This window comes from Sceloporus undulatus, chromosome 2 (genome assembly GCF_019175285.1).
Source record: "Sceloporus undulatus isolate JIND9_A2432 ecotype Alabama chromosome 2, SceUnd_v1.1, whole genome shotgun sequence".
In the NCBI taxonomy this organism is placed as follows: Eukaryota; Metazoa; Chordata; class Lepidosauria; order Squamata; family Phrynosomatidae; genus Sceloporus; species Sceloporus undulatus.
In genome coordinates this window covers 297,854,653-297,879,497 of record NC_056523.1, presented here as the reverse complement: position 1 = coordinate 297,879,497, position 24,845 = coordinate 297,854,653, and the positions used below count along the sequence as shown (strand labels likewise).

Below are 24,845 nucleotides of genomic sequence, written 5' to 3'. Positions count from 1 at the left end.
TCCCTATGGGCAAACATTCCCCAATGATTCTCTGTGGGCAAACATTCCCCAATGATTCTCTATAGGGAAACATTCCCCAATGATTCTCTATAGGGAAACATTCCCCAATGATTCCCTATGGACAAGTATGGGTCCTCTATGGGCAAATATTCCCCAATGATTCCCTATTGGCAAGTATGAGTTCCCTATGGGCAAACATTCCCCATTGATTCCCTAAGGGACTTCCAAGACCCGCAGGAGAGGCTTGAGCCCCGGGAAGGACTTACCAGGCGGGTGGCTCTGTATGGCCCTGGCCCCACCAGCCTCGCTTCCATTATGGGCACGAAATTAAAACACTCCTGGGTCCGTTTCCAGGGAAACCAGCAGACTCTGCTAGCATTTGAATTGGAGCTCCGCGATGGCTGATTGGTTGAAACTGAGATCACGTGGCACCCTGGAAGCAGCCGATTGGACGCGACTCCCTGGAGGAGCGACCTCCCAAAGCCTTCCTCTCAAGACACACACAGAAGCCGTGCCCTGGCGCTGCCCCCTGCCTCTTTCTAGATTAGGAGCTGATTGGTTCTCCCGCGGGCGACGTCATTGCTTAATTTACATACTAGCCGGCTGGTTTGTAGAGGTTTGACGGTTTCCTTCCTTGACTCTTTTGTTGTTATTAATTTCATTTTTGTGCCGCCTTTCTCCCGAGAAAGAGACCCAAGGCGGCTCACAAAATAAAAACAATTTTTTTAAAAAACGTATGCAGCAATTTTTTAAAAAACAGTTAAAATCATCCAATGAACAGTATAAAATTAACGTTAAAAACATACCAAAAAATTAATTTGTGGGCTCTGAAAACCATGGGAACCCCTTTGGTGTCCTTGGGAAAGTCACACTCTCTCAACCTCAGAGGGTCACTTTTTCCAGGATATGTCCTACATTTCAACCTGTCAAGGAGGTATGTCAAACATGTCCTCCATTTTGAGCACGAGATGCATTAATTTATTATTATGTGAGTGTTTTTAGCTTTTATTTGGTCCTGTCCCCTATTTTTTTTTTCTGGAATGACCTACATTTTGAGACTGATGAGTTTCTGTTTTGCAAGGTTTGTTCAGAGGACGGTTTGCCTTTGCCTTCCTCTGAGGCTGAGAGAGTGTGACTTGCCCAAGGTCACCCAGTGGGTTTATATGGCAGAGTCAGGACTCGAACCCTGCTCTCCCAGTGTCCTAGTCCAACGCTGAAACCAGGATGGCAGGGCTGGATTAACCCTTAAGCAAAATAAGCAGCTGCTCAGGGTATCAAGGGAAGGGAAGCACCACAGGAATTTTCCATTGCCAGTTTTATCATGGACCTTCTGGTGCAAAACTGCAAATGGTGCAAGTGAACGCAAAACGAACGGGAGGAATCCTCCAAATTTGTAAAATTTACAAATAAAATTTCTAAAATTTTATTTACAAATATAATTCGTAAAATTTTATTTTACAGTTTATTACTGCTTATATTTTTTATTAGACATACAGTATATGAGGTCACTAACCTCTTTTTAAGTGCTTGGGGCCTCTTAATCTGGCCCTGCATCCTGGCTAGTATACAGATAGCTTGTGTGTGGTGCGCTTTCATGTTGTTTCCGATTTATGGCGACCCTAAGGCAAGCCTATCATGGGCTTTTATTGTCAAAATCTGTTCCAAGGAGGTTTGCCATTGCCTCTCCCTGAGGCTGAGAGAATGTGACTTCCCCAAGGTCACACTTATACAGCAATCGCTGTCCACATTTGCTGGGGTTAGGGGCACAGGACCCCTGTGAATGTGGAAAAACCACAAATAAAAAAACCTATCCTTTTTACCTAAGAGAACACCTCTAGAAATCTCCAGATCCTCCAGTGCAACTCTATGGTCAACATCTGCCAGACATTAATCACAGAATTATGCTGGAGGACCTACAAATGCCTAGAACAGTGTTTTCTGTAAGAACTTCTAGATTCTTCAGCACAACTCTATGGTCAGCTTCTAGCAGTACTGCATTGGAGGACTCAAGAGATTCCTAGAGAGGACATATTAATCTTAACCGCAAATGGTCAAAGCCACAAAAGTGGAGGGCCAAATGTAATTCCTTTCCCCAGTATCTAATATATATTTTATACTGCTATTGCAAATTCATGTGGAATATATTGAGTGCCTATATTGGGAGAAAGGTGGGATATAAGAAAATAACATCAATAATAATAATAATAATAATAATAATAATAATAATAATGTCAGTCTTTTCTCCTGAAATTTGCCACCCCTGCCCGAATAGCTAACAAATTTATTACAGCATATGTTTTGGAGGACTTGAGTTCATTTCATCAGATGCTTAAGCTAAAAGATTTGATGAGGCTTATGATCAGATGTGTGCATGAGGATGAAAGCTTAGATAGTCTCAACAACAATAGGAGAATAATACTACAGTAGTTCACACTACAGCACCTTAAAATTCCACCAAATAATTTTTCAGACTTAAGAATCACAATCTTTAATATGGTACAGTTTGTATAAAACACATTAATGTTTACAGTAGATGTATTAACAATGAGGTTTACAGACCATAAATCTTTTATGAAATTGTATTCCATTTCAGTTAAAAGTAGCTTACAGGCATAATAACTTGCAGTGCCTGTTAAAATAAATGTATCCATCAGTGCTCAAAGTATTTTTGTATACTTATCAGGCACACTTCATTTCCTCTATGAATATCTGAGTGCATCTGTAAAAATGCCACCAAGTATTCATTCCAATGATACATAGAGAAAAATATTCTTATAATATGTACATTATTGGCGAAAACTGCAAGCCACTGGATATTAATCAGTAGGTTTACTTTCCCTCCAACATTAAGATTAAATTCCAAATAATTTATAATAAAAATACAAGGGCTTTTTGTTTGTTTATTTTGTAAAGCCATATAAAAATGTCCAGTGTGTTGTGCTCCTAAATGTCTTGATTGTCAAGTAGTGCAAGTCAAAACATTCATTTGTGTTTGTAGCACAGTGCTTCATTCGGCTTTGTTTTTGCTGATGCCGTTGTGCACGCCATTTTTCATATGCTTCGGTGGTCTTTGACCTTTAGTGTAAGCATGGTACCAAAAATGTAGAAACAGGATTAAAAACAAAAACCCATATAGCCAGATGATGAACATGAAGATTGGATACTGATACGGGCAATTCTCCATGAAGTAGATTTGTTCTATATGGACGGTAACCAAAATGAACTGGATCTAGAACAGAAGAGAAATCATTATATATATATATATTTTAGGCATAGGGTGGGGGTGGGGTTGGTAGGACAGGATGATTAATAATAATAATAATAATAATAATAATAATAACAACAACAACAACAACAGATTTATTTATAGCCCGCCCAATCACAAGGAATCCGGGTGGGTTACAGCAATAAAATACATAGAAAATACAATAAAATTCAAGAATTATTCTGTTCCCAACCCCCCAGGAGTAGAGGAGAAGCCATTTCTTTAATAATACAGCAAATATAAAGGTAGTTCTGTGAAACTAAAGCCATTTATCATTGACAATAAGATATACATGCATGCAATTCAGAAAGCGGTATTCAAACTATTCATTTTACAACAGGCCTTCTGTATCCACAGATTTTTTTATCTACACATTCAAGCATCCACAGCTTGAAAATATCCAAAATTATAAAAATTCCAAAAAGCAAACCTTGGTTTTGCTATTTTATATAAGTATGACATTGTATTTAATGGGACTTGAGCATTCACAGAGTTTGCTATCTATGGGGGGGGGGGGGGGGGCAGGGGGGGGGGGGGTCCTGAAACCAAACCCCAGCAGATGCCAGAGCCCACTCAGTGATGTAGCCAAGGGGGGAGGGGGGGTTCCAGACCCCCTCTTCCATTAATTTATATTAAAAATAGCTGAAGCTGCGCTGGAACACAATGAATGGCACACATGCCCATGGCATGCGCGTGCCACCGCGCCCAAGCCCCCCTTCACAAAATCCTGGCTATGTGCCTGGCCCACTGTACTTAATTTGCATTCCTAAATACTGAAATTCTCACACACACACACACACACACACACACACACACACACACAGAGGGGGGGGCTCAAAATATTCACACCAATGCCTTTCCCCCAAAAGTTAAATGAATTAAAGAGGGAAATATTTCTCAAACTACAAGACAATGTGTTAAGTACTTGAAGGGACACAAATAATGTCCCGAACAGAAAACAAACTGTTTAGTTTTCATGTGTAGAAATATTTTTAAGAGTCAGATTTAAGTTCTAAATCCCTTAAGAACTTGTGTCACTTGTAGTAAAATTATGAAGGCAGGGCCATTCTGTACCATTACTGAAATCCCTATGCAGAAGCAGTATCACACATGGGCAACTGAGAAAGCCCATTCATACATTTCTTCTTTCCCTGTGCTGGAAAGGAAAGAATAGCTGCAGTTTTCCAGCACATAAATACTGGGAGAAGTATTTCCACCTTGCCTTCCATTCCCTTCTCCTCCCTTTCACATCCAGCCAGCCTACCCAGCGGTAGGGTGCTGCTGCCACTGGGCAGCCCCTTCTGTGTCTGATGGGGCTGCTAGCTGGGTGAGAAAAGGATGAGAAACGAATGGAGGCCAAGGCAGTCTGTATGGCCACAGGTGGGCTGGGGTATGGGGAGGCTGGAGGGGTGCAGCTCTTCTCCTGCTGCCCTCGTCTCCCTTTCCCAGCTTGGCCAGCAGCCCTGCCAGACCCAGAAGGGGGTACCAAGCAATGGCAGCATCCCACCCTCACCAGTGGCCAGAATGGGCAGAGGATAGAGGTGCCCTGCCTAAGATGTTACCCGATGCGCTATGAATCCCCTGCCCACTCCAGTGATGCTACTGTCTTCAGACCGCTACACACATTACTTAAATGACAGTGGTGAGTGGGCAAGACAGTAAGAATATAGTAAGAATGTGGGAAATTACATTTAAAAAGTTATTGTTTATAGTTACTATTCTGGGGGATGTCCTAAAAGTTCATAAGTTACAGCAATGGTTTTTTTTAAGTAACTCTTTCCTGTCTGAAATGAAAAATGTCTGAATACTTCAAGTTTGTATATTACTGGCCTGTGATGCAAGCCATACTTCCTACCCTTGTTATCACTTCAACATTCAAAATAGGGCGCAAGCCAGCACTTGAACAAGTGGTATTTTTCCTCCACCATTTAATGTTACCTTCATTGTAAAAATAGCCCCTGCAAACAGTGGCATCATCATTCATTCAATTAGCATAATATGTAACTAAGTTTGTGCTTTTATTAGGAAAAGGAGTTAATTATTAATAAATAATTATTTGTAACTAATTATTTCCAAAGTTTTGGTTTATTGTGTTTACAGCCTTTTATAGCATGCACACTTACCACATGTAGAATTGAGACACACTCAAATTTCATATAAATATACTTTTCCAAATGTCGTTTCTGAAAGTTACTCACCAGTTGTATGGTTGTCATATGCTTTTTCCACCACAAGTACTTATGATAGGCTGGTCCCAGTGAACAAAGTCCATAGTAGGTGTACATGATGATGTGCACAATGCAGTTTAACATACCGTGAAAGGTTCCTAAGCCACCTACAGGAAGGGAAAGGAAACAAAATCAAGTCTATATCATGCATGCAATTATTAAATTGCCATAGCCATGCTCTATCCAAAAATGCAGACAACTGTGTTGATCCATTATATCTTAAAGTCAACACACATGCACACACTATCTGTTGTAAGGACTATAGGTAAGATCAGAAGGGAACAGGGAAGCATGAAGGAGTGGTGGGGTCACTAGGGTCCCTACTGATCAGAACATCTCAATGCTTTGACTCCGCATGCACTGACTGCACTAGAACATTCTAACTTGAAGCTACCTCAGGTAACTTCAAACTTATTTTGTTATGTAATCTCAGTAGCATGGCTGCCATTAACTGAAATACCTCTCTATATGACAGATGCTCTATTGTTGTTGTTGTGTGCCTTCAAGTCATTCTGGATTATGGTGACCCTAAAATTAATATAGCATGGGGCAAGATCTGTTGTGGGTAGTTGCCCTTGCCTCCCTCTAAGGTTGGAGAGTATGATCTGCCAAAGGTCACCCAATGGGTTTTCATGGTTCAGCAGGGATTTGAACCCTGGCCTCCAGTATCATAGTCCAACACTCAAGCCTCTGCACCATGCTTACTCTAGATCAGGGGCAGGCAAACTTTTTGAGCCGGGGGCCGGGTTGCTGTCCCTCAGACAACTGGGGGGCCGAAGCCATGGGGGAGCTTCCACCCTCCGGGGTGGAGCCACGTGCCGGGGGTGGAGCTTCCACCCTCTGGGGGCGGAGCCGCATGCCGGGGGGGGCGGAGATTCCCCCCCTCCGGGGGGGGGGGGGGGGATTGGGAGAGCGGGTGACAGGCACGTGCCTACTCCTCCTGCCCTTCCTTGGCCCCCAGCTGCCTCTCGGAGACAGCTGGGGACCAGTAAGGGCCTGTGAGGGGCAGGAGCCACAGGCGCAGCCCCTGTCCCTTTCCTCGGGGCTTTGCCAGGCCTGAGGTGTCCTCCGAAGGACACCTCAGGTCTGCTGAAGCCCCGCGGGGAGGAGTAGGAGGCATGTGCCTGCTCTCTCCTCCTCGGTCCCTTCCTTCGGCCGAACGGACTCCAAGGGGCCCTTTTGGCCGAAGGGAAGGGTGGCCAAAGGGAAGGGAGGCCGAAGGGAAGGGCTTGGGCATCCGTCCCAGGCTCTTTCCTTTGGCCGAACGGGCTCCAAGAGGCCCTTTCAGCCGAAAGGGAGGGAGGACGAAGGGAAGGGCTTGGGCACCCGTCCCAGGCCCTTCCCTTCGGCTCTTCCCTTTGGCCGAAAGGGCTCCAAGGGGCCTTTTCGGCCAAAGGGGAGGGAGGACGAAGGGAAGGGCTTGGGCACCCGTCCCAGGCCCTTCCCTTTGGCTCTTCCCTTCAGCCGAAGGGAAGGGCGGCCGCTGGAGCCCTGTTGGAGAGCCCCGGCGACCGCAACCGGCCTCCTGGAGGCCCGCTGCAGCCGCTGGAGCCCTGTTGGAGGGGGGAGCCCCATTGGAGGAGGACCCCGCCCCCTTCCTTCCCTCCCCGCAGCTGTCTGGCAGCCGCGGGAAGGAAGGAGGAGGACCCCTGCCCCCTTCCTTCCCTCCCATGGCTGCTCGCGCGAGAGGCCAAAGGCCCCATGCGAGAGGTCCTGCTACCGATTGCCCCGCACCGGTGACAATCGACAGCAGGACCAGGCTGGGGCCGGTCCCAAGGCCTCGCCGGACTGGATCCGGCCTGGGGGCCGGGGGTTGCAGACCCCTGCTCTAGATGCTCTATGATTGCTGTCACATGATATAGACTGTACTGTGTACATTTGAATGTCTCAAGAGTATTTTCTGGCTATTCCCACCCTTGACTGGCTTTCTTTTTAATTCCAAGACAAAGTGGAACAAAATGGCTCCTTTTCTTTTGTCCTTCTTTCTATTTTCAAAAAATCATTACAGTTATAGAGCACTATAGTGTAAAACTGCATTTTTACACTATAATGCTGTTTTTAAAAACCAGAGGAGATTTGTCCTTCAAGCCATACAATTACCTCAGCAAACAACCCTTCAGTAAAAACTCCAAAGCTTTGGAAGAGGGCTTGGCCAGATCTGTGAAATCACTCAAAATAATGCAATGATTGGAACCAGAGGCAACAATAACCAGAAAAAACGAAGGAGCTACTGTATATTACAAGAACTCATGCTTCTTTAGGCAGATCTGGAGGAGGCCTCTGAAACTTTACCGAAAGAAGGAGAAGCAGCAGCAGCAGTTATTGTACTGTACTAATCATCCAAGGGGATAAAGGAAGCAATTTGTCTTCACAATAACCCTCAACACCAATAAGTCTGAGAGACAGTGATTTGCCCAAGGTTACCCATTGAATTTCATAGCCTAAAGAATACTTGAACTGGGGTTTCCTGAGTCCTAGTCTAATACGATAACCCCCATTTGTGTGCATAATACAAACAAAACAAAACAAAAACAGCTGGGACTGGGAGGAGGATAATTATGGGAGAGAAGGGAAGGATAGTACAAAGGGCTAGATTAGGAATTATATCTGAAGTCCAGTGACCACAACTGTGCATATTGAACTGTGGGTAATCAATATAATGTATACATTTTCAGACACTATAAATCTTTATCAAGATTTGGCAGGTCTCTCCCTGTTTTTAGAGTATTGTCATTCTGATATTACTTCAATTGTGAACACCTTACTTTTTTTTTTGAACATTTTGACATAGGACTTCGAATAGGTTCAAGCTTATTTATATTGATTTTCAGACCACTTACATTTTTGGCATTCTGTTTTTAAATAATTCTTTAGTTTCCAGTCTCTCCCCACTGGCAACTCATGTTCAAGTCAAATTAAACCCAGATCTAACTGTTGCCCAACCTTGTTTATGCTAACCTTTGGAGTCAGAAATTTCAAAGCACTCAGCACTTCTCATTTCCGGACACAATTTAAATTAGGTGATTTAATTGTACACTTCCCTTATATCTAAAGATAAAGAAGGGCATATAAATAATTATAAAATATGTGCACATGCATGCCCGGATAGATTGGCATTATCAGTGAAAGGAAAAAAGTTAACTTGGTGCAGTCATTAAGTTTAGACTATCACTTCTCGGCTTAATAAACAGAGATGTAAACAAGCCTTTTATGTTTGCAAGTAGTCCCTTCACAGCTCAAACAACTGAACTTGCAAGCATCTAACTTTCTGGTTTATGTGAACACAGAAAGTATGGCTAATTAAAGGCTTGATGATTTGATTGATCAAGCATTGTGCTTCTGTATGTTCAATGGGCTATACACAGAAGCAGAAAGTTCATTCATATCTTGGTATATTGCACCAATAAATGATTGTCCAAATGTGGCTATACTGTTGATATTTAACTAGATCTGTGGTGGCGAGCCTATGGTATGTGTGCTCTCTCTGGCATGCAAAGCCATCTCTGAGGGCACATGGCCAAGGATAAAACCCCGGTGCAGTAGAGAGGGAAGCCTAAGAATGCAGGTCCTTTTTTGTGTGTGTATGGAAATGCAGTCAGTGGTAGTGATCCTCACTCCCATTTTGCAATGTACTCTAGGCAATGCAGTCAGTGGAGAATGCATTATGAAATGGGATTGCAGATCGCTACCACTAATTACGTTACCCAGAGCATACCACTTACACACACACACACACACACACACACACACACACACACAGAGGAGATGTAAGGTGAAACTATCATGGAGACGTTTTGGCAAGTTTCGTCAGAGGGTGGGTTGCTATTGCTAGCCTGAGGCTGAGAGAGTGTGCCTTGGGTTTTTCTCCCCAGAAGTCCCGCCCCTCTCAAGTCTCGCCCCCGGAAGTCTGCCACCCCCTGGAAGTCCCGTGCCCCCAGGACCGAGTGACACCCAGTGCGAGAACACCACCGAGTTTGGGAACTCGGTCTCTAAAAGGTTCACCATCACTGAACTAAATAATACATTTATTTCTGGTTTTTATATTTTTCGAGGGGGAATAGTTTCATACATTTAGATATGAAACTAAAAACCTGCAAAGGTGTCAGAAAAATAGCAATAAAACTTAGAATTCTATATGTCCAGAGTTGACATGAATCCAAGTTAAGTACTTATTGGATAACTGACCAAGCTTCAGGCATGCTCTATATTACAGAAGTACAACTAGATCAGAGTGAGTTGCCACATAACCATTATTTAATGACAACAGTATAATTAGAGGACACTTCCATTGTTGCAGAGCCCACTTTTGAGACCAATAATTTGTGCAGCAGAGACTGTATGTTCCACTATGGTGAAACTGTGGGTGTGGCACAACAGCAGAATGTTTGGATAACCCCGTAAAACTACACTGTAAATTTATTGGACTTGAGGACTTGAAAGCTTCATGTCTTCTGAAATAATTGCTTGACTTGGCCTTACAGCATATCAAAAGCTAAATTCAGCACACCCAAAATTCAGTATCAGGAATTTAGCTTTTCCTCACTCAACATGCAGAACAAATTTTAATTAAATATTTTTTAAAAAATCAGAGACCAGTATCACAATCTAAATTAAGACAAAAATCAAGTCCCACGCAATATGATAAGCAAATGTGCTTGAAGAATTGAATGGAGCTAGTCTAACCGGTTATCCATATTGCTCAAGTAGAAAATCCTGCTTACACAGCAACTGGGTCTCACAGTCTTTCCTCCTACTCCATCCCAATTCCATGTGTGATCATAGGTTGCCATCTACACACCCACTCACTCCTCAGAGCACATTTTGGCATCAACTCTCACAAGCAATTTCTTACTTCAGAGGAATAACACAGTGAAGAAAAATAAAAGGAAATGGTATCCCATGCCGTCATTTCAGAATTCTGGGTTGATTATGTAGCACTAAACAGATTGCATGGTCTATTTTTCAGTTCTCTCCTTGACCAAACGCTTATCAGCAAGTGCTCACCATGTTTTGTCTGAAGCCTACCAAAGCTAGGGAGAAAAACAATACATTTCTTCCAGTGAAAGACTCACTCCTGTAAAATTACTTTCTACAGTCCTGACTGTATGATATTAATTAATAATTAAGTTTAACTTTTGAATTGAGTTGGCCCAGGTGAACAGTTATTTGCATTTGCTTCTACCTTAAAAATTCTTGAACTTTGCTCTTTTAAAGAGAGAAGAAGTTTGAAATCGCAAGAGAATGCTAAAGTTGCCCCCAAAAGCAAAGTTAGTTGTGCAAGCCATTTGAAAAATTCCAAATTCCATAATGCTTTCATTGGGCCAGGCAAAGGGCATAAAAAATGTGTTCCATGTGAAGACATCATATAGATATGTTTTCATCCTCATAGTCACAGTCTGTTTGCTGAAAGGACCTGGATATCCTGAAAGCTTGTACTCATGTTTCTGCTTTTCTGATTAGCCTAATGAAAATATTAGCCAAGCATAGATTTAAAAAAAAATCCAATTTTAAAAAAACAGTAAAAACTACATTAAGCAATAAGCTTCAGAAGGCTAATTAAAACAAGGCCATCTAACTTCAAAAGTCTTCCACTTCTGCCTACTGCAAATCTATCAGGAACTTCAGCAGTGAATCACAACAAACATTTGGACTAACAGAATTATAAAAACATAGAGTTGGAAAAGACCACAAGAGCCATCCAGTCCAACCCCCTGCCATGCAGGAAATCTAAATCAAAGCATCCCCGACAGATGGCCATCCAGCCTCTGTTTAAAGACCTCTAAGGAAGGAGACTCCACTACACTCCAAGGATGTTTGTTCCACTATCAAACACTGTCAAACTTCCTTACTGTCAGGAAGTTCCTCCTAATGCTGAAGTGGAATCTCTTTTCCTGGAGCTTGCATCCTTTGCTCCGGGTCCTAGTCTCTGGAGCAGCAGAAAACAAGCTTGCTCCCTCCTCAATATGACATCCCTTCAAATATTTAAACAGAGCTATCATATCACCTCTTAACCTTCTTTTCTCCAGGCTAAACATCCCCAGCTCCCTAAGGCTCATAGGGCAAGGTTTCCAGACCCTTCACCATTTTGGTCGCCCTCCTTTGGACATGCTCCAGTTTCTCAACATCCTTTTTGAATTGTGGTGCCCAGAACTGGACACAATATTCCAGGTGGGGCCTGACCAGAGCTGAGTAGAGTGGCACTATTACTTCCCTTGATCTAAACACTATACTTGATGCAGCCTAAAATCGCATTGGCCTTGTTGGCTGCCGAATCGCACTGTTGACTCATGTTCAACTTGTGGTCTACTTGGACTCCCAGATCTTTTTCACATGTAGCCTCTTGTTCAGCCAGATGTCACCCATCCTATATCTGTTCGTTCCATTTTTCTGCCCTAAGTGCAGTACCTTACATTTCTACGTGTTGAAATTCACTTTGTTAGCTTTGGCCCAACTTTCTAATCTATTAAGGTCTATTAAGAAATGGTTATTAGCATTAGAATTTTAAAAAGCCAAACAAGAGTGCTACTACTGGTTTCAGGCCAGTGAAAATACAAATTTTACATAATATTCTGCTTGAAAATCAGAATCCAGACACCACTATACAATTATACCTACAACAGATACTTGCCCTAGCTGCAACATTAAAAAGGGAGAGAAATGAAACTTACAACTATTCCCAATGTTTTTAAAGGATACAGTCAAAATGAATGAGGTTTAATAATGTTGTTACTTATATTATTTGCATTTTTTAAAAGAAAAATTGACACTAAAAGAAAAATTGGCAATAAAAATGCATTTTTTACCACTCCCAGCTTATGGAACGGCCTGCCGGATGAGATCCATCAAATTACCAATTTAAGACAGTTTTTAAAAAGCCACCAAGACATATCTCTTCTGGCAGACTTTTCCTGAATAAGGTCCTCAGCCACAGAAGGATTAATCCCATCTACTACCTACCATCCTACCATTTGTGCACCATTGATTTGTTTTTAACTGTTATTTTAAATCAATTTTAATTGTAATTTGTTTAATCCTTTTTAAAGGGGGAGGGGAATTGTAATATAATTGTATTGTATTCAGAATGTTTTAATGTTGTAAGCCACTTTGATTGTTGTATTACAAAAAGTGGGATATAAATAAAAGTTTTATTTTTTATTTATTTAATGTATCCTTCCTTTATCAAGACAAAGACAAAGGTGCTGTGAGAAATCTTCCTGGTGAAATTTTTGTAGATAGGACTTTGTAGAATAGTTAGCATACATGCATAGAAAGAATACAAAAAGAAGTTTGCCCCCATAAACAGCTGAATACCTGGAGCAAATTTGACTCCAAACCACCAGGTCCAGGGCATAATTGAGTGATGAAAGACATGAAGGAATGTAACTTGAGCATTCTTCTTCCGGAGAACAAAGAAGACCTACAATAATTGAAATAGATCTTACTGCCAGTCATGCTGTACAAACAAGAATGAATGGTGCAATATAATGTAATGAAGAGCTCATTATAGCTTTATTTTATGAAAAAGACAGACCTCGCAATGTGCTATTAAGAGTCTATAAAACCCACATGAACTTCCACAAGGAGATATTCACAAGTCACATTCATTAGACAATAACACAGGAAAACTGCTTTAGATCAAGATGTATTATGTTTATGTAACAAAAAATTATTATTTTTTAACTGGCAACAGTAATCCAGGGTCTCAGACACAGAAAATCCCATGTGGACCTTAGAGCTTTATAAAGGTAGAGGAATATACAGTGAGCCTTTGATATCCGCTGGGGTTTGAGTCCAGCACCCCCTGCTCCCATCGATATCAAAATCTGTCGATCCTCAAGTTCCATTAAATATAATGGTGTAGTAAAATGGTGTTTCTTATATAAAAATGGTTAAATCATGGTTTGCTTTTAGGAAATATTGGCAGACTTACCAAAATAAATAAATAAATACACGTTTTCCCCCAGCAACAGGTCACCAATAAAAGATCTGATTTAAAACTACAAAAGCTGCATTCACATTGCAGAAATAATCCAGTTTGATACCACTTTAACTGCCATGGCTCAATGCTATGGAATTCTGGGAATTGTAGTTTTCTGAGACATTTAGCCTTCCCTGTCACAGAGCTCTAGTGTCACAAAAAACTACAATTCCCAGAATTTGGCAGCATTGAGCCATGTCAGTTAAAGTGGTGTCAAACTGGATTATTTCTGCAGTGCAGGTGCAGCCAAAAACAAACTGCAGGATATCCTGATCCTGCATTAGATTTAGTTGATGGGACTGAGGATAAATTGATGGATTGAGGATCTTTCAGATGTTACTGGAGTACAATTTCCATGATTCCTCACTAACCTGGTGAGGTCAGCTAGGACGCCCAAGCCGCAGTCCAGCAATATCTGAAGAGTCACATGTTCCTCACCAGCAACCTATACGTGCTCTTCCTTTAGAAAGTTTCAAGGCGCAACAGTGGTTTTCTCTTCAACCATCAATCAAGATTACACCTGCTTGGCTAAAACAACACTACAGGATCTGGTGCTCCAGTGACTACCCACAGGTTTGACATTCCTGCTTAATAATCTCTGACAGTTAAACTAGGCCCCAAACTGTTGTTGTGTGCCTTCAAGTCATTTCTGACTTATGGTGACCTTAAGGAAAACCTGCCAAGGAGTTTTCTTGGCAGACTTTTTCAGAGTAGGGACAGCCCTTGCCTTCCTTTGAGGCTGAGGGAGTATGACTAGCTCAAGGTCACCCAGTGGGTTTCCAGGGCTAAATGGGGAGTCAAACCCTGGCCCCAGAGTAGTCGTCCAGTGCTCAAACCACCACACCATGCTGGCTCTCAAATTACTCCAAATTATTCCACTATAAATTGAGAGGTATTGATCCAGAAAATAGCCTTCCCATTCCTTTATCATTAATGTGGAATTACCTCCACATTTTAAGCTCCTTTTAGTAGATTTCAACCCAACAGAAAAACAACATTTTATGATGCAAATAACATTTCAGAATTGAGTGTCCATAGAGTATCCATTTTTTCCTACACACTACCAAACCAGCCAAGAAAAAGAGTACAAATTATCAAAGCTTTTTTTCTTCCACATAATCACTTGCAGCTTATTAAAGAGAGGTGTAAATATTCACATGCTTTTCCCAGAAGGCAGGCCTGTAATCTTGTTCTTCCTGGCCACTCCTCATTTATTATGGGCATACATTTTGAAGGAAAAAGTTAGGTTTAATGTTACAAAGTACGCACTGATTCATTAAACACCTTGATGATTTCTCAAGGCTACACCCAACATCATGTGAATGGACTTCTCTTTTTAAAGGAGCTTCACCTTTCTCTTCCCCACCTTGCCACCCTCAAATCTGCTCACATGGGTCTCCAGCTGTCTGGAGCATATTCTGTGGGCACATGGGACCTGGAATTGGGAAAAGGAATCCATTCTGATAGAAAAGGGAAGCGAATACTGACAGAGGCTGCTGGATTTCACCAGTAAAGATTAATCATCCATTAGATCTAAGAAAAGCTTAAAGATCAAATAAGTACATATGATTATCTCTATAAATAATTGGTGTGGTGGTTTGAGCATTGGACTGTGACTCTAGCAAGCATGGTTCAAATCCCTGTTCAGCCATGAAAACCCACTGGGTGACCTTGGGCAAGTCACATTCTCTCAGCCTCAGAGGAAGGCATAGACAAACCCCCTCTTAAGAAACTTGCCAAGAAAGCCCTATGATACCATAAGTTGGAAATGACTCAAAGGCAAACAACACACATATATAATTAGTAGGCAAATCTTATCACTTACATGTTACACTGATGTTGTCAATGAGAAAAAGAAAATATTAAAGTAAAAGCATCCGGAGTTCTCCAACAGGTAACACCATGTGAATTTAATACAACCTTTATTTTCAGATGAAGAATGTATGTGTTTATGTGTAGACACACATACATACACATTCACATTCACATACACACACACACACACACACACACACACAAGCACACAGAGGGTGTGGGGAAGAGAGAAAGGTATGAACTATACTATTGTGTTTGTTCTTCTATATTATTTTTCATATTTAATTCTGTTAAATTTAATTCTATTGATACTTACTGTGTCTAGCAATTCAATAAATTTGGAAAAATAATACAGCCAGCAGGCACGGACCATCTGCAGAGAACACAAATATTAATTCAAAATAAAATATAAACATTTCAAAGGGGGAAAAAACCCTCAATTTTGTTAAACCTCATGAAGACTTCCAAGCTGCAGTACCTGCAGAAGAGCTTAAAAGCCTATCACTAGACTGGATGAAATACAATATGCAAAGCACCCAAAAGGAAATGGAAAAGGGGGGGTTATATTTGCTTTCTAAACAGCTGCACAATGTTTCACAAGCAGCTTTTAAAAAAACAATTCCTGAGTATACAATATAACTTGTGGTGTAACAGAAAATCAAAGCTTTTGTCCATTTATGTAAAGGGTCTCTAGAGTGACATCCATGCTTGTCATAGTTCAGATGTTCATAGTCAAATGTCCATTTATACATATAATATACAACACACATACACTTTTCAGTGAAGGCCTGAGTTACTATGGTGGGACCCTGGAAGGTTAAATCATCATGCCTTTGGAGGCTCTGTTTCTCCCTAAAATGGCCAACAGCACTGTGACAAGGTTTGGAACAGTGCTACTAACTACTTTGCCATGTTTTCAGCTGTTTTCTACCTATCTTTCCCTTTCATAGGTCTGTAAACACTAACAGTAAGCTGTTAGTCCCTACAGAGGCCTATAAAAAACAGGAAGGAGCCCTACAGCGTGATGTAATGACCAATAGCAACACACACACACACACCACAAGGCTTGGGTGCTGCTATCAGCCATTTGGAAATAAAAGGTTCCCCTTCCCATTTTGTCGGGTGGAGGCATGGAGCCATTTGAGGGCTTACTCGTGGAGTAGCTAGTATGGTAGAATTTCCACACACATTGCTGGAGTTTAATGTACCACAACAAATTCACTGCATTACTTACTCGAAGAGCCATTGGTGACCGGGAGTAATCAACTATATCACAACGAAATGAATAGCCTGTAGCCCAGCCAGACATGAGAAACTGCAAGAAGAAAGATGAGTGAGGTGAATGATTTAAAAAGAAATCAAGTTTACATAAGTACACACATCAGAGCAAGAAGGGTCTACAGTTAGTCATTAGTCACACTTTCTCCAGCAGCCATGGATCCTGGGTGATGCACCCCTGTGAGAATCATATGAAAACTTTGATTGGATTTTGCCCTTCTGACTTTTGTTCCAATAATTGTACTGTTTTGGTCATACTATTATCTCAGTATTTATATTTTTATTATATTTTATACTGGTCAGTGACCAAATAAACTACTGATTGATTGAATCGTATGAAAGCTACAGACAACTTCCTCAGAGAAAGAAACAGAAATGTATATATGCACAATGTTACATACACTTTAGTGCATTGGAAACCAATTTCCTCCACATAGGCTTGTCCAGAATTTAAAAAATTACAATTAACACTGGAAAAAAATTATTAAAATTCAGTGTTATGGGAGAAATTTAAGTAACCGGTGAAAGTCAACGAAAACATCATTTTGCACCCAATTCATAGATGCCCATCCATCCACTTTAGGTTAAGAACTCTTGATCAAAGGAATAAAGAGGAGGCTGTCTCTTGGGCCTACTACAATTGATCCATGCAGCCCTAGAACTGGTATAGAGGGTTAAGAAACCCTTCAGACATGGCTGACAAGGAACGTCAAGGGCTGATGAGGGAAGAGAAGACAACTCAGTCATGCTGCCACTACAGCTTCCTTGCAACATTAGAATTAGGTCTTTATGACAGGAAACAGGAGAGCACCAAGCTGGCAAAAGTATACTAGAGATACAAGAAATATTGGGTTCCCTTCAGTCACAGCTACAACCCCAAATAATACCCAAGGAAACTGTTTTACTTGTATGGCCAGTTTCAGAGATCCCTCTCATGCAGCAGCAGGATTCTTTCATGCTTCTTCAGGAAGAGATCTCCCCCAGAGAGTCAAGATCTTTCAAGCAGTGCCCTCTTGAAAGCAGTGCCCTCTTGCAAAGGGTGCCCATGTCTCATTTCTCACTCTGCCAACATAGTGCCCCAGCTGCCCTTATTGCTGAGTACAGGTTTCTTTTTCCTCTTAGTACAGCGATTAAAAATTAGAAGGATTATGTACATGTAGAATCCTATTTCACCTCATGGTTTGTTCTCAGCCTTTGGCCCACTAGAGGTTTCAGGCTTCTACACCCAGAAACTCTGATTGTCTCTGTACTGACATCTGGAAGCAGAAGCACAAAACACTTGAAGGATCAAGTGTTGAGTACCAAGGCCCTTTGCCAGGGGTGGGCAAAATGACGTCCATGGGACCCACACAGCCCTTACAATCCCAAAATGAAGTTCATAACGCCCTCCTAAAGATCCTAACCCCCCCCCCCGTTTATTTTATTTTCTTTTTTTTTTTCATTTTGGTTTACTTCTTTATTTTATGCCTCAAAACCACTTAAATGCATGCCAAACAAGCTGCAAATGTGGCAGTTTTCTTCCCACCCAGTTCCCCCCAAAACAAACAAAAAATGATGAAAGTCCAAATTGCTGCCAGAAGTGATGTTATATAACTTTTAGGATGTCAAAATGCAACAAGGGCAGGGGGAATGGCCCCTGCTCCTCAGCCGTTGTCCTGTTGTGCTCTGTGTCTTTACTGGGTTCAATGTGACTAATGCTGGAGTTGAAAATATGTCACTACTGAAACTTTTAATACTTGCTTGCAGTTACTAGGCATGGATGTTCAAATCATTTTCTATCCTGACAGGGATTTTTTCTGCTTTGAGAAACTCTCTAAAAACCAGGCTGGAATCCAAATTCTTCAACAATGTAGGCCTGAACAGACAATTTGGAAGCCACACTATCTGTCTCTTTATCCAATTTGTGTAATTGGTAGTGGTCATACTGAAACCTTTAGCTACATGTGTGTTTTTAGAAAAAAGGGACTACTTAATATGCAATAAGGATGTAATTCCATATACCTAAATCAAAGACCACTGTCCTTTCTAGATGAATCTTCTTGTAATTATAAGCTTGTAAATAGCCTTCTTGGCATGACAACACAGAAATTACTTCCAAGCAATTAAACAAGGAAGGTATACATGGGAAATGAGGCTATTTTTCTTTCCCCTAGTCTGTAACACACATTATCAAAAAGGAGTACAAGTGTTAATTAAGAAGGCTTTCATCGGTTTTGTAACCTGTAACACTTGCAGGGTGTTGCAAGACTTATTGAAAGAAGGCATTAAAGAAAACTCATAGAAGGTTGCCAAAAATGATATAAGGGACATTATTCAGAGCATCCCAAAAGAAAACAATCTTTAAGATAGACTAAGTACAAAATAATAAATAAAAGAGAATCCAAAGATCAGGGGCTTATCAGGGTTTTATCTTTCTTTAAACTGTCCACAAACAACAAAATTAAATCACAGAAAGGAGGTTCCACTGTCATAGCTTGGTGACAGAACACTATTTCTGCATTCAAAAGAGCTCAAATTCATTTCCTGACTGCTCCAAATAGGACTGGGAAAGAATGTAAAACTCAAAGAGCGATTGTAAGACAGTTTTGAGCAAAGGTGAGAATTGTGTTGTTCGCAGGCTGCATATGGCCTGCCAGCATTATTTTCAAGGCCCCAAAACTCCCCTTAAAAAGAGGATTGCAGCTCTGGAAACCTACAGGGATACTATTTCTAGCTAAAGCAAGGTAATCTCTCCTCAACCTTGTTTAGATACAAACAATATTTTTGCGTTTGTATCTTCTCAAAGTGTTTTTGAGAAGTTGGAAATGCTGAGAAATAGCCTCTTGAACCTTCATAGCTGCCACACGTGGTGTAGGCTTTAATGAGCCAAATGAAACGATGGTGTAACATAGTAGTGATGGCTAGGAAGCTATGCTTTCTTTTAAACAATTTCAGAGTGTAAGTATCATACATAAATATACCTTCTACGTATTACATCCTGTGTATGGATGTATGAAGATGGAAGTATCTCCATATTGGAAGTTTAATTGGGAGAGATCCAGAGTGGGTCTTTGCACTGTACTCTAACTCTGTGCTCCTGAAAAAAGTGCAGAAATAGGCAAAGCAGTACCAGGAGATGGTGGGATCCCTCCTAGTTATTTTGTTCACTTTTCCAATGATTTGTATCATCATGTTGTGAATTGTGCATGTACATACTCAGGTCTCATCTCTTTCCCCTACTGATAAATACTGCAGAAGGTATATTTATCATCTAAGAGGACCTTCAAAACACCTAGGTGGCATTCCCACTGGCCTAAAACGTGGATTAGGATGCGAATTAAGGGGGCATCGTTCTCATTTAACCTCGAATCTGATCCCCACTGCCCCGGAATCGTTCCCATTCAGTTTCGAAACTGATTCGAGTTTTATTGTATAATCAGGATTGTATGCCTATAAACCACTTTAAAAAAACAGTAGATTTTAAAGCGGATTCTTTTTGCTCCCAGGGTCCGATTTGTGGTATCCGAATGGGAACGACAAGGGTGTCTGATTCGGGAACCTGGAGATGGGAGGAGCAGCACTCAAGGGGCTGGCCTGATGGTGTCACCCTTTTTGTTCTCTTTCTGCATCGCCAGCACCATTTTCTTCCATCCACATAGCCTTTACCCCGGTGGATTGCAACCTCCCCTCTGCTCCACATTCATAAACCGATGTGTGAGGAGAGCCATTGAACACCATTTTTAAATATTCTTTTTTCTTCTTTTGCCTCTGCCTGAGCCCCTGAGCAGATGGGCTTTGCAGGACATGCCTGCTTGATCGCCCCCCAGACAGCCCAGGGAGCAATGGGGGAGGCAAAGGGATTTGGGGGAATGGAGGCTCCGTCTCTCTTTCCCAGAGGAACTATGGGAAGACACAGGAGAGCCTGGACACCCAGAGATCTGAGGGGGGGGGAGATCGAGCATTCTCTTCTCTCTTCCCCAAAGAGTCTCTCCCCACTGAAGCCCACTGCCTTTCCCACTTGATCCGATTTGCCAAGCCTGGGCTTTGAATGCAGAATCTCTCTCCACTGAAACAGTAGGTTTTATATTTGTGTGTGTGTGGGTGTATTTCCAACTCTGGGCTTTGGATGCAGTCTCTCTCCACGGAAACAGTAGGTTTTATATCAGTGTGTGTGCGTGTGTGTGTGTGTGTGTGTGTGTGTGTGTATTCCAACCCTGGGCTTTGGATGCAGAGTCTCTCTCCACTGAAACAGTAGGGTGGGTTATAAACCGCCATAAAGTACGCGCTCTGCGCGTACTAGGGTTAGGAAGGGCCGTATTAGGATTAGGAAGGTTCTTACCTTCCTGACGGCCCTTCCTCCCAGTACGTGCGGAGTGCGGACTTTATAGCGGCGCCCATCCACATGGGCGCTGCCATTTTGACATCTTGGACGCTGTGCATCCAGACGTGTCGCGGTGGAAGTGACGCCGCGAGGGCGCGCTCCGCCCCTCACAGCGCCAGTTCCGCGTTCCAAAAAGAAGCGCCATTTCGGCGCTCCTTTTTTGCTGCACGGGGAAGCCTCGCGGTCTGGCCGCTGGGGCTTCCCTACGCAGTGAATGGTGGTGGCGGGAAAACGGCCCCTTGAGGGCCGTTTGTAACCCGCCAAGGTTTTAAATTTGTGTGTGTGTGTGTGTGTGTGTGTGTGTGTATAGACAGAGAGAGAGAGAAAGAGAGAGAGAGAGAGAGAAAGTGTAAATTATAAAGTAACAACTTTTTTAATTCATGAAAAAAAACTCATCTGTAGTTCAAAACCCACTGTAGAAATAATACAGTTTGCGACCCCTTAATCTGCCCTGGCTCAGTAATAAGGAATTATGGGAACTGTTGTGTTTATGAGATATTTATCCTTCTCTGCCAGAGAGTGCTGGTGCCATAATAAACTACCATTCCCAGGATTCCCTAGCACTGAGTTATGACAGTTAATATGAGGAGACACAGAAGAGCCTCAGATGGGGAGACACAACAGAAGAGTCTTGGAGCAGCCAATTTTCATTGGCTGCCCCACCAAAAAAAAACAAACCCAAGACTTGTGACGTCTGAAGCCTACGCGCTTGATTGACAGCTTGCAGACACAAATGGGAACGGGGAGCAAATTAATCTGCTTTAAAATAAAGCGATTTAAAATAAATGGAAACAAAAACAGGGTCTAGATGAATCGAGGTAATTTGCCCCTTTTCGTAATGGAAACGATGGAAAAAATTCGAATTATTCCCGGAACATAATCCGAATCAGAATCGTACCAATATAATCCGTTTTATCTGCCAAGTGGGAACACCCCCCTAGTTAGAGAACCCAGGGCCATGCCATGCCATGCTATGCCAACAATTTTGCTGTTTACCATTTTGTTGTTACAAATATAATTGCATGTAGCACTAGACTGGGAAATCCCAGGCTCCAGGGCCAAATCAAACCTTTTGGGTTTCCCTGGAAAATCATGTCCCTTTCTCCATGACACAATTGTTTAGCAGTTCACCAGTTTTTGTATATTTTTTCCACATATTAAAAGACTGAAATACCACTATTAAGTCTTAAGACCCTTCCATACTACATGATTACAGTGCTATGATTTCACTTTAATTGCCAAGGTTCGAACCTATGGAATACAGGAGAAGCACTGACAAATTCTCAGCTAGAGAACTTCAGTGCCTCATGAAACTACAAAGCTCAGGGTTCCTTAGGATGCAGCCATAACAATTAAAATGGATTCATAACACTGCAATTGTGTAGTGTGAAAGGGCCCTTAACTGTTCAGATAGAATATGTTGGTATTTTGGGTCCTACCCTTTTACCTCTGCTGCCATCCACCATTGGAATGTGGCTGCCCAACATTTCTTTGGAGCTGAATTTGGCCCTTGAACTCAAAGAGGTTCCCCACCTTTGATGTAGCATTAACATTGCCAGAGCACATACATGAATACTGGAGGCAAGGAGGATTGTAAACCTGTACACCAAACTGGGGTCAGAGACCTAGAGAGGAGAGGATTCCTCATGGCAAATTTGGGAAGCATTTACTGCAGGCCTGGGCTTTGAAAGAAAGTCCCACAGCAAGGCAGTTCTGTAAATAAGAATATGTAACTTTTGGCTTTTCAGATGTTTTGAACACCAGAAGCCCCAATTAGCATGGCAAATGATAAAGGATGTGGGAGCTGTAGTCCAAAACATCTGCACAGGCAAAGGTTCCCCACTCCTGCAGTCCAACAGGGAAAAGAGAATACCATTATCTCTAGAAGGCTTTAAGAAACTGTTCACAAAGCCACTTAAACCCCAGATTTCAAGAAAATGTTTCTATACTCATGCACTGGGATGGTGATGGAGAAAAAGAGAAAGACATGTATACACAGCTAAGCAGCTGAATGAGTTTCTAGTCTACTTCCAACAGTACTTACTTCATAAGTCATATAAATTGAAAGAGCCACTACACCAAAGTTGTAAAAAACCATTATTTGCCTCAAATCAAAAGGCTTTCTGTTCTCCATGAACTTTGGTCCAAGATTTGTGACAAAATAGATATATGCTCCGATAATAAGTGTCTGTGGCAAAGGCGAAGACATGAGCGGGTAGCCATCGACTCGTGGATCTAGAAAAGAAATTGAAAAGAAGTCTGTTAGGGCTTTCAAGTTCTGAACCACACATCAAAAACATTTGTTTTGTTTTTAATAAAATGGGCTGCACATCACCTGCTGATTCTACAGATATATTAATTGCTTATCTCAGCTTCTTTTGCAGGTTGCAAAATCATCATGCATTGATAAAAACAGCAAAACCCATAATTTCACAATACTGAAATAACTTTCAGATGACATTCCCACTTTATGTCTTATTTTCATGAAGTCTATCAATAGAAGCTATGAAGTTTTGAAACATATTGTGGATTTACAATTATTATAATTCATTATATTGATTTAGTAACTTTCTTCCAGGGAACTCCCCATTTTTATCCTCACAACAATCATGTGTGTCAGGCCAAGAAACAGAATAACTAACCCAAGATCACACAGTAAACTTCATGGCTAAGTGGGAGATTTGAATCCAGTCCATTTCCAATCTGAAATCTCCCCAAGTCCATTTACAATCTGAAATGGCAACACCATGCTTTTATGGAATTATTTTGCCAATAAAGCCATTTCTGCTAGCCTCAAAACTTTATATGGTCACTTACTGTTAAGAGGATTTATAACATCTGTCCCCAGCCTGGTGCCTTCCTGATATTTTGGGCTACAACCCCCTGCATTTCTTGTTCATTGGGTATGATGTCTGAGGTTGATGGGAACTGAAGGCCGAAAGCATGTAGAGGGCATTAGACAAGGGAAAAGCTGTTCAATTCCAACTACAGTGGTACCCCGGGATACGAAATACCCACGTTACGAAATTTCCGGGTTACGAAAAAAATCCATTGAAAATAATTGTTCCGGGTTACGAAGGTTATTTCGGGTTACGAAAAAAAATTTGGTGCTTTTCGGCGCTTTTTCGCACGAAATCGCGGCTTTTCCCCATTAGCGCCTATGGCATTTCGGCTTGCGAATGCTTTTCGGGTTACGAAAGCGGCGGCGGAACGAATTAATTTCGTAACCCGAGGCACCACTGTATCTTACTAGGATCTGTTTCCAAAACTATATATGCACTGCAGTAATAATGCCATTTGACATTGCTTTAATTGCCATGGCTCAATATTATGGAATCCTGGGATTTGTAGTTTGTTGTGGCACCAGAGCTCTCTGACAGTGAAGACTAAATATCTCACAAAACTACAAATTCCAGAATTCCACTGCATTGAGCCATGGCAGTTAAAGTGGTGTCAAACTACATTACAGTATTTTTGCAGTGCAGATGCAGCCCAAAACTATTGCCAGTTTGCCTGAGATGGATCCTTATGTCTGGATCTAACTCTCTTTCTCATTTCTTGATAGGCCCAATTAATCTCAGAGCCTTCACCAAACTTCCAACAGATTCACACTTTCAGGAAAACCAGTGCAGACATCATTTAAGAATGCATGGAAGAAATGTTTTCTTTCTCCCTCTCTGCAACCCCACCAATATTTGAAAAGTTACTTTTTGGACTACAGTTCCTATAGTGCCCAGCTACACACCCCTCCATGCGCAAAACAAATTAGTACACCAAACACAAGGTTAGACAAAATCCCCTTTCTCTGAAATGTTATGGTGCCCCCTCCCCTCCATGAAGAGAAAGGCTTTGTGAGCAGGAACATTCAGTCCTATATTGCAAAGCAGAACAGTTTCAAGAGGCCTCTGCTGTGTGCTCTCT

General features: G+C 41.7%; 2 protein-coding genes across 3 annotated transcripts in view; both read right to left on the bottom strand.

The window, feature by feature from the left end:
* DEPDC1B (DEP domain containing 1B) overlaps nt 1-379 on the bottom strand; it is a 45,980-nt gene extending 45,601 nt beyond the window's left edge. Inside the window, exon 1 of the mRNA XM_042455309.1 lies at nt 267-379. Within this exon, the coding sequence (XP_042311243.1) occupies nt 267-314 (48 nt within the window). The 5' untranslated portion in view covers nt 315-379. The remainder of the gene's footprint in view (nt 1-266) is intronic.
* A 2,120-nt stretch (nt 380-2,499) lies between these two features.
* The window catches only part of ELOVL7 (ELOVL fatty acid elongase 7), a 101,146-nt gene continuing 78,800 nt past the window's right edge, over nt 2,500-24,845 (bottom strand). For both annotated transcript variants that reach the window (XM_042452217.1, XM_042452216.1), the window contains 6 exons: nt 22,969-23,159; nt 16,521-16,601; nt 15,603-15,659; nt 12,805-12,910; nt 5,464-5,600; nt 2,500-3,229 (listed from right to left, as the gene is read on the bottom strand). In XM_042452217.1, coding sequence (XP_042308151.1) covers nt 3,008-3,229; nt 5,464-5,600; nt 12,805-12,910; nt 15,603-15,659; nt 16,521-16,601; nt 22,969-23,159 — 794 coding nt within the window. In that variant the 3' untranslated portion in view covers nt 2,500-3,007. The remainder of the gene's footprint in view (nt 3,230-5,463; nt 5,601-12,804; nt 12,911-15,602; nt 15,660-16,520; nt 16,602-22,968; nt 23,160-24,845) is intronic.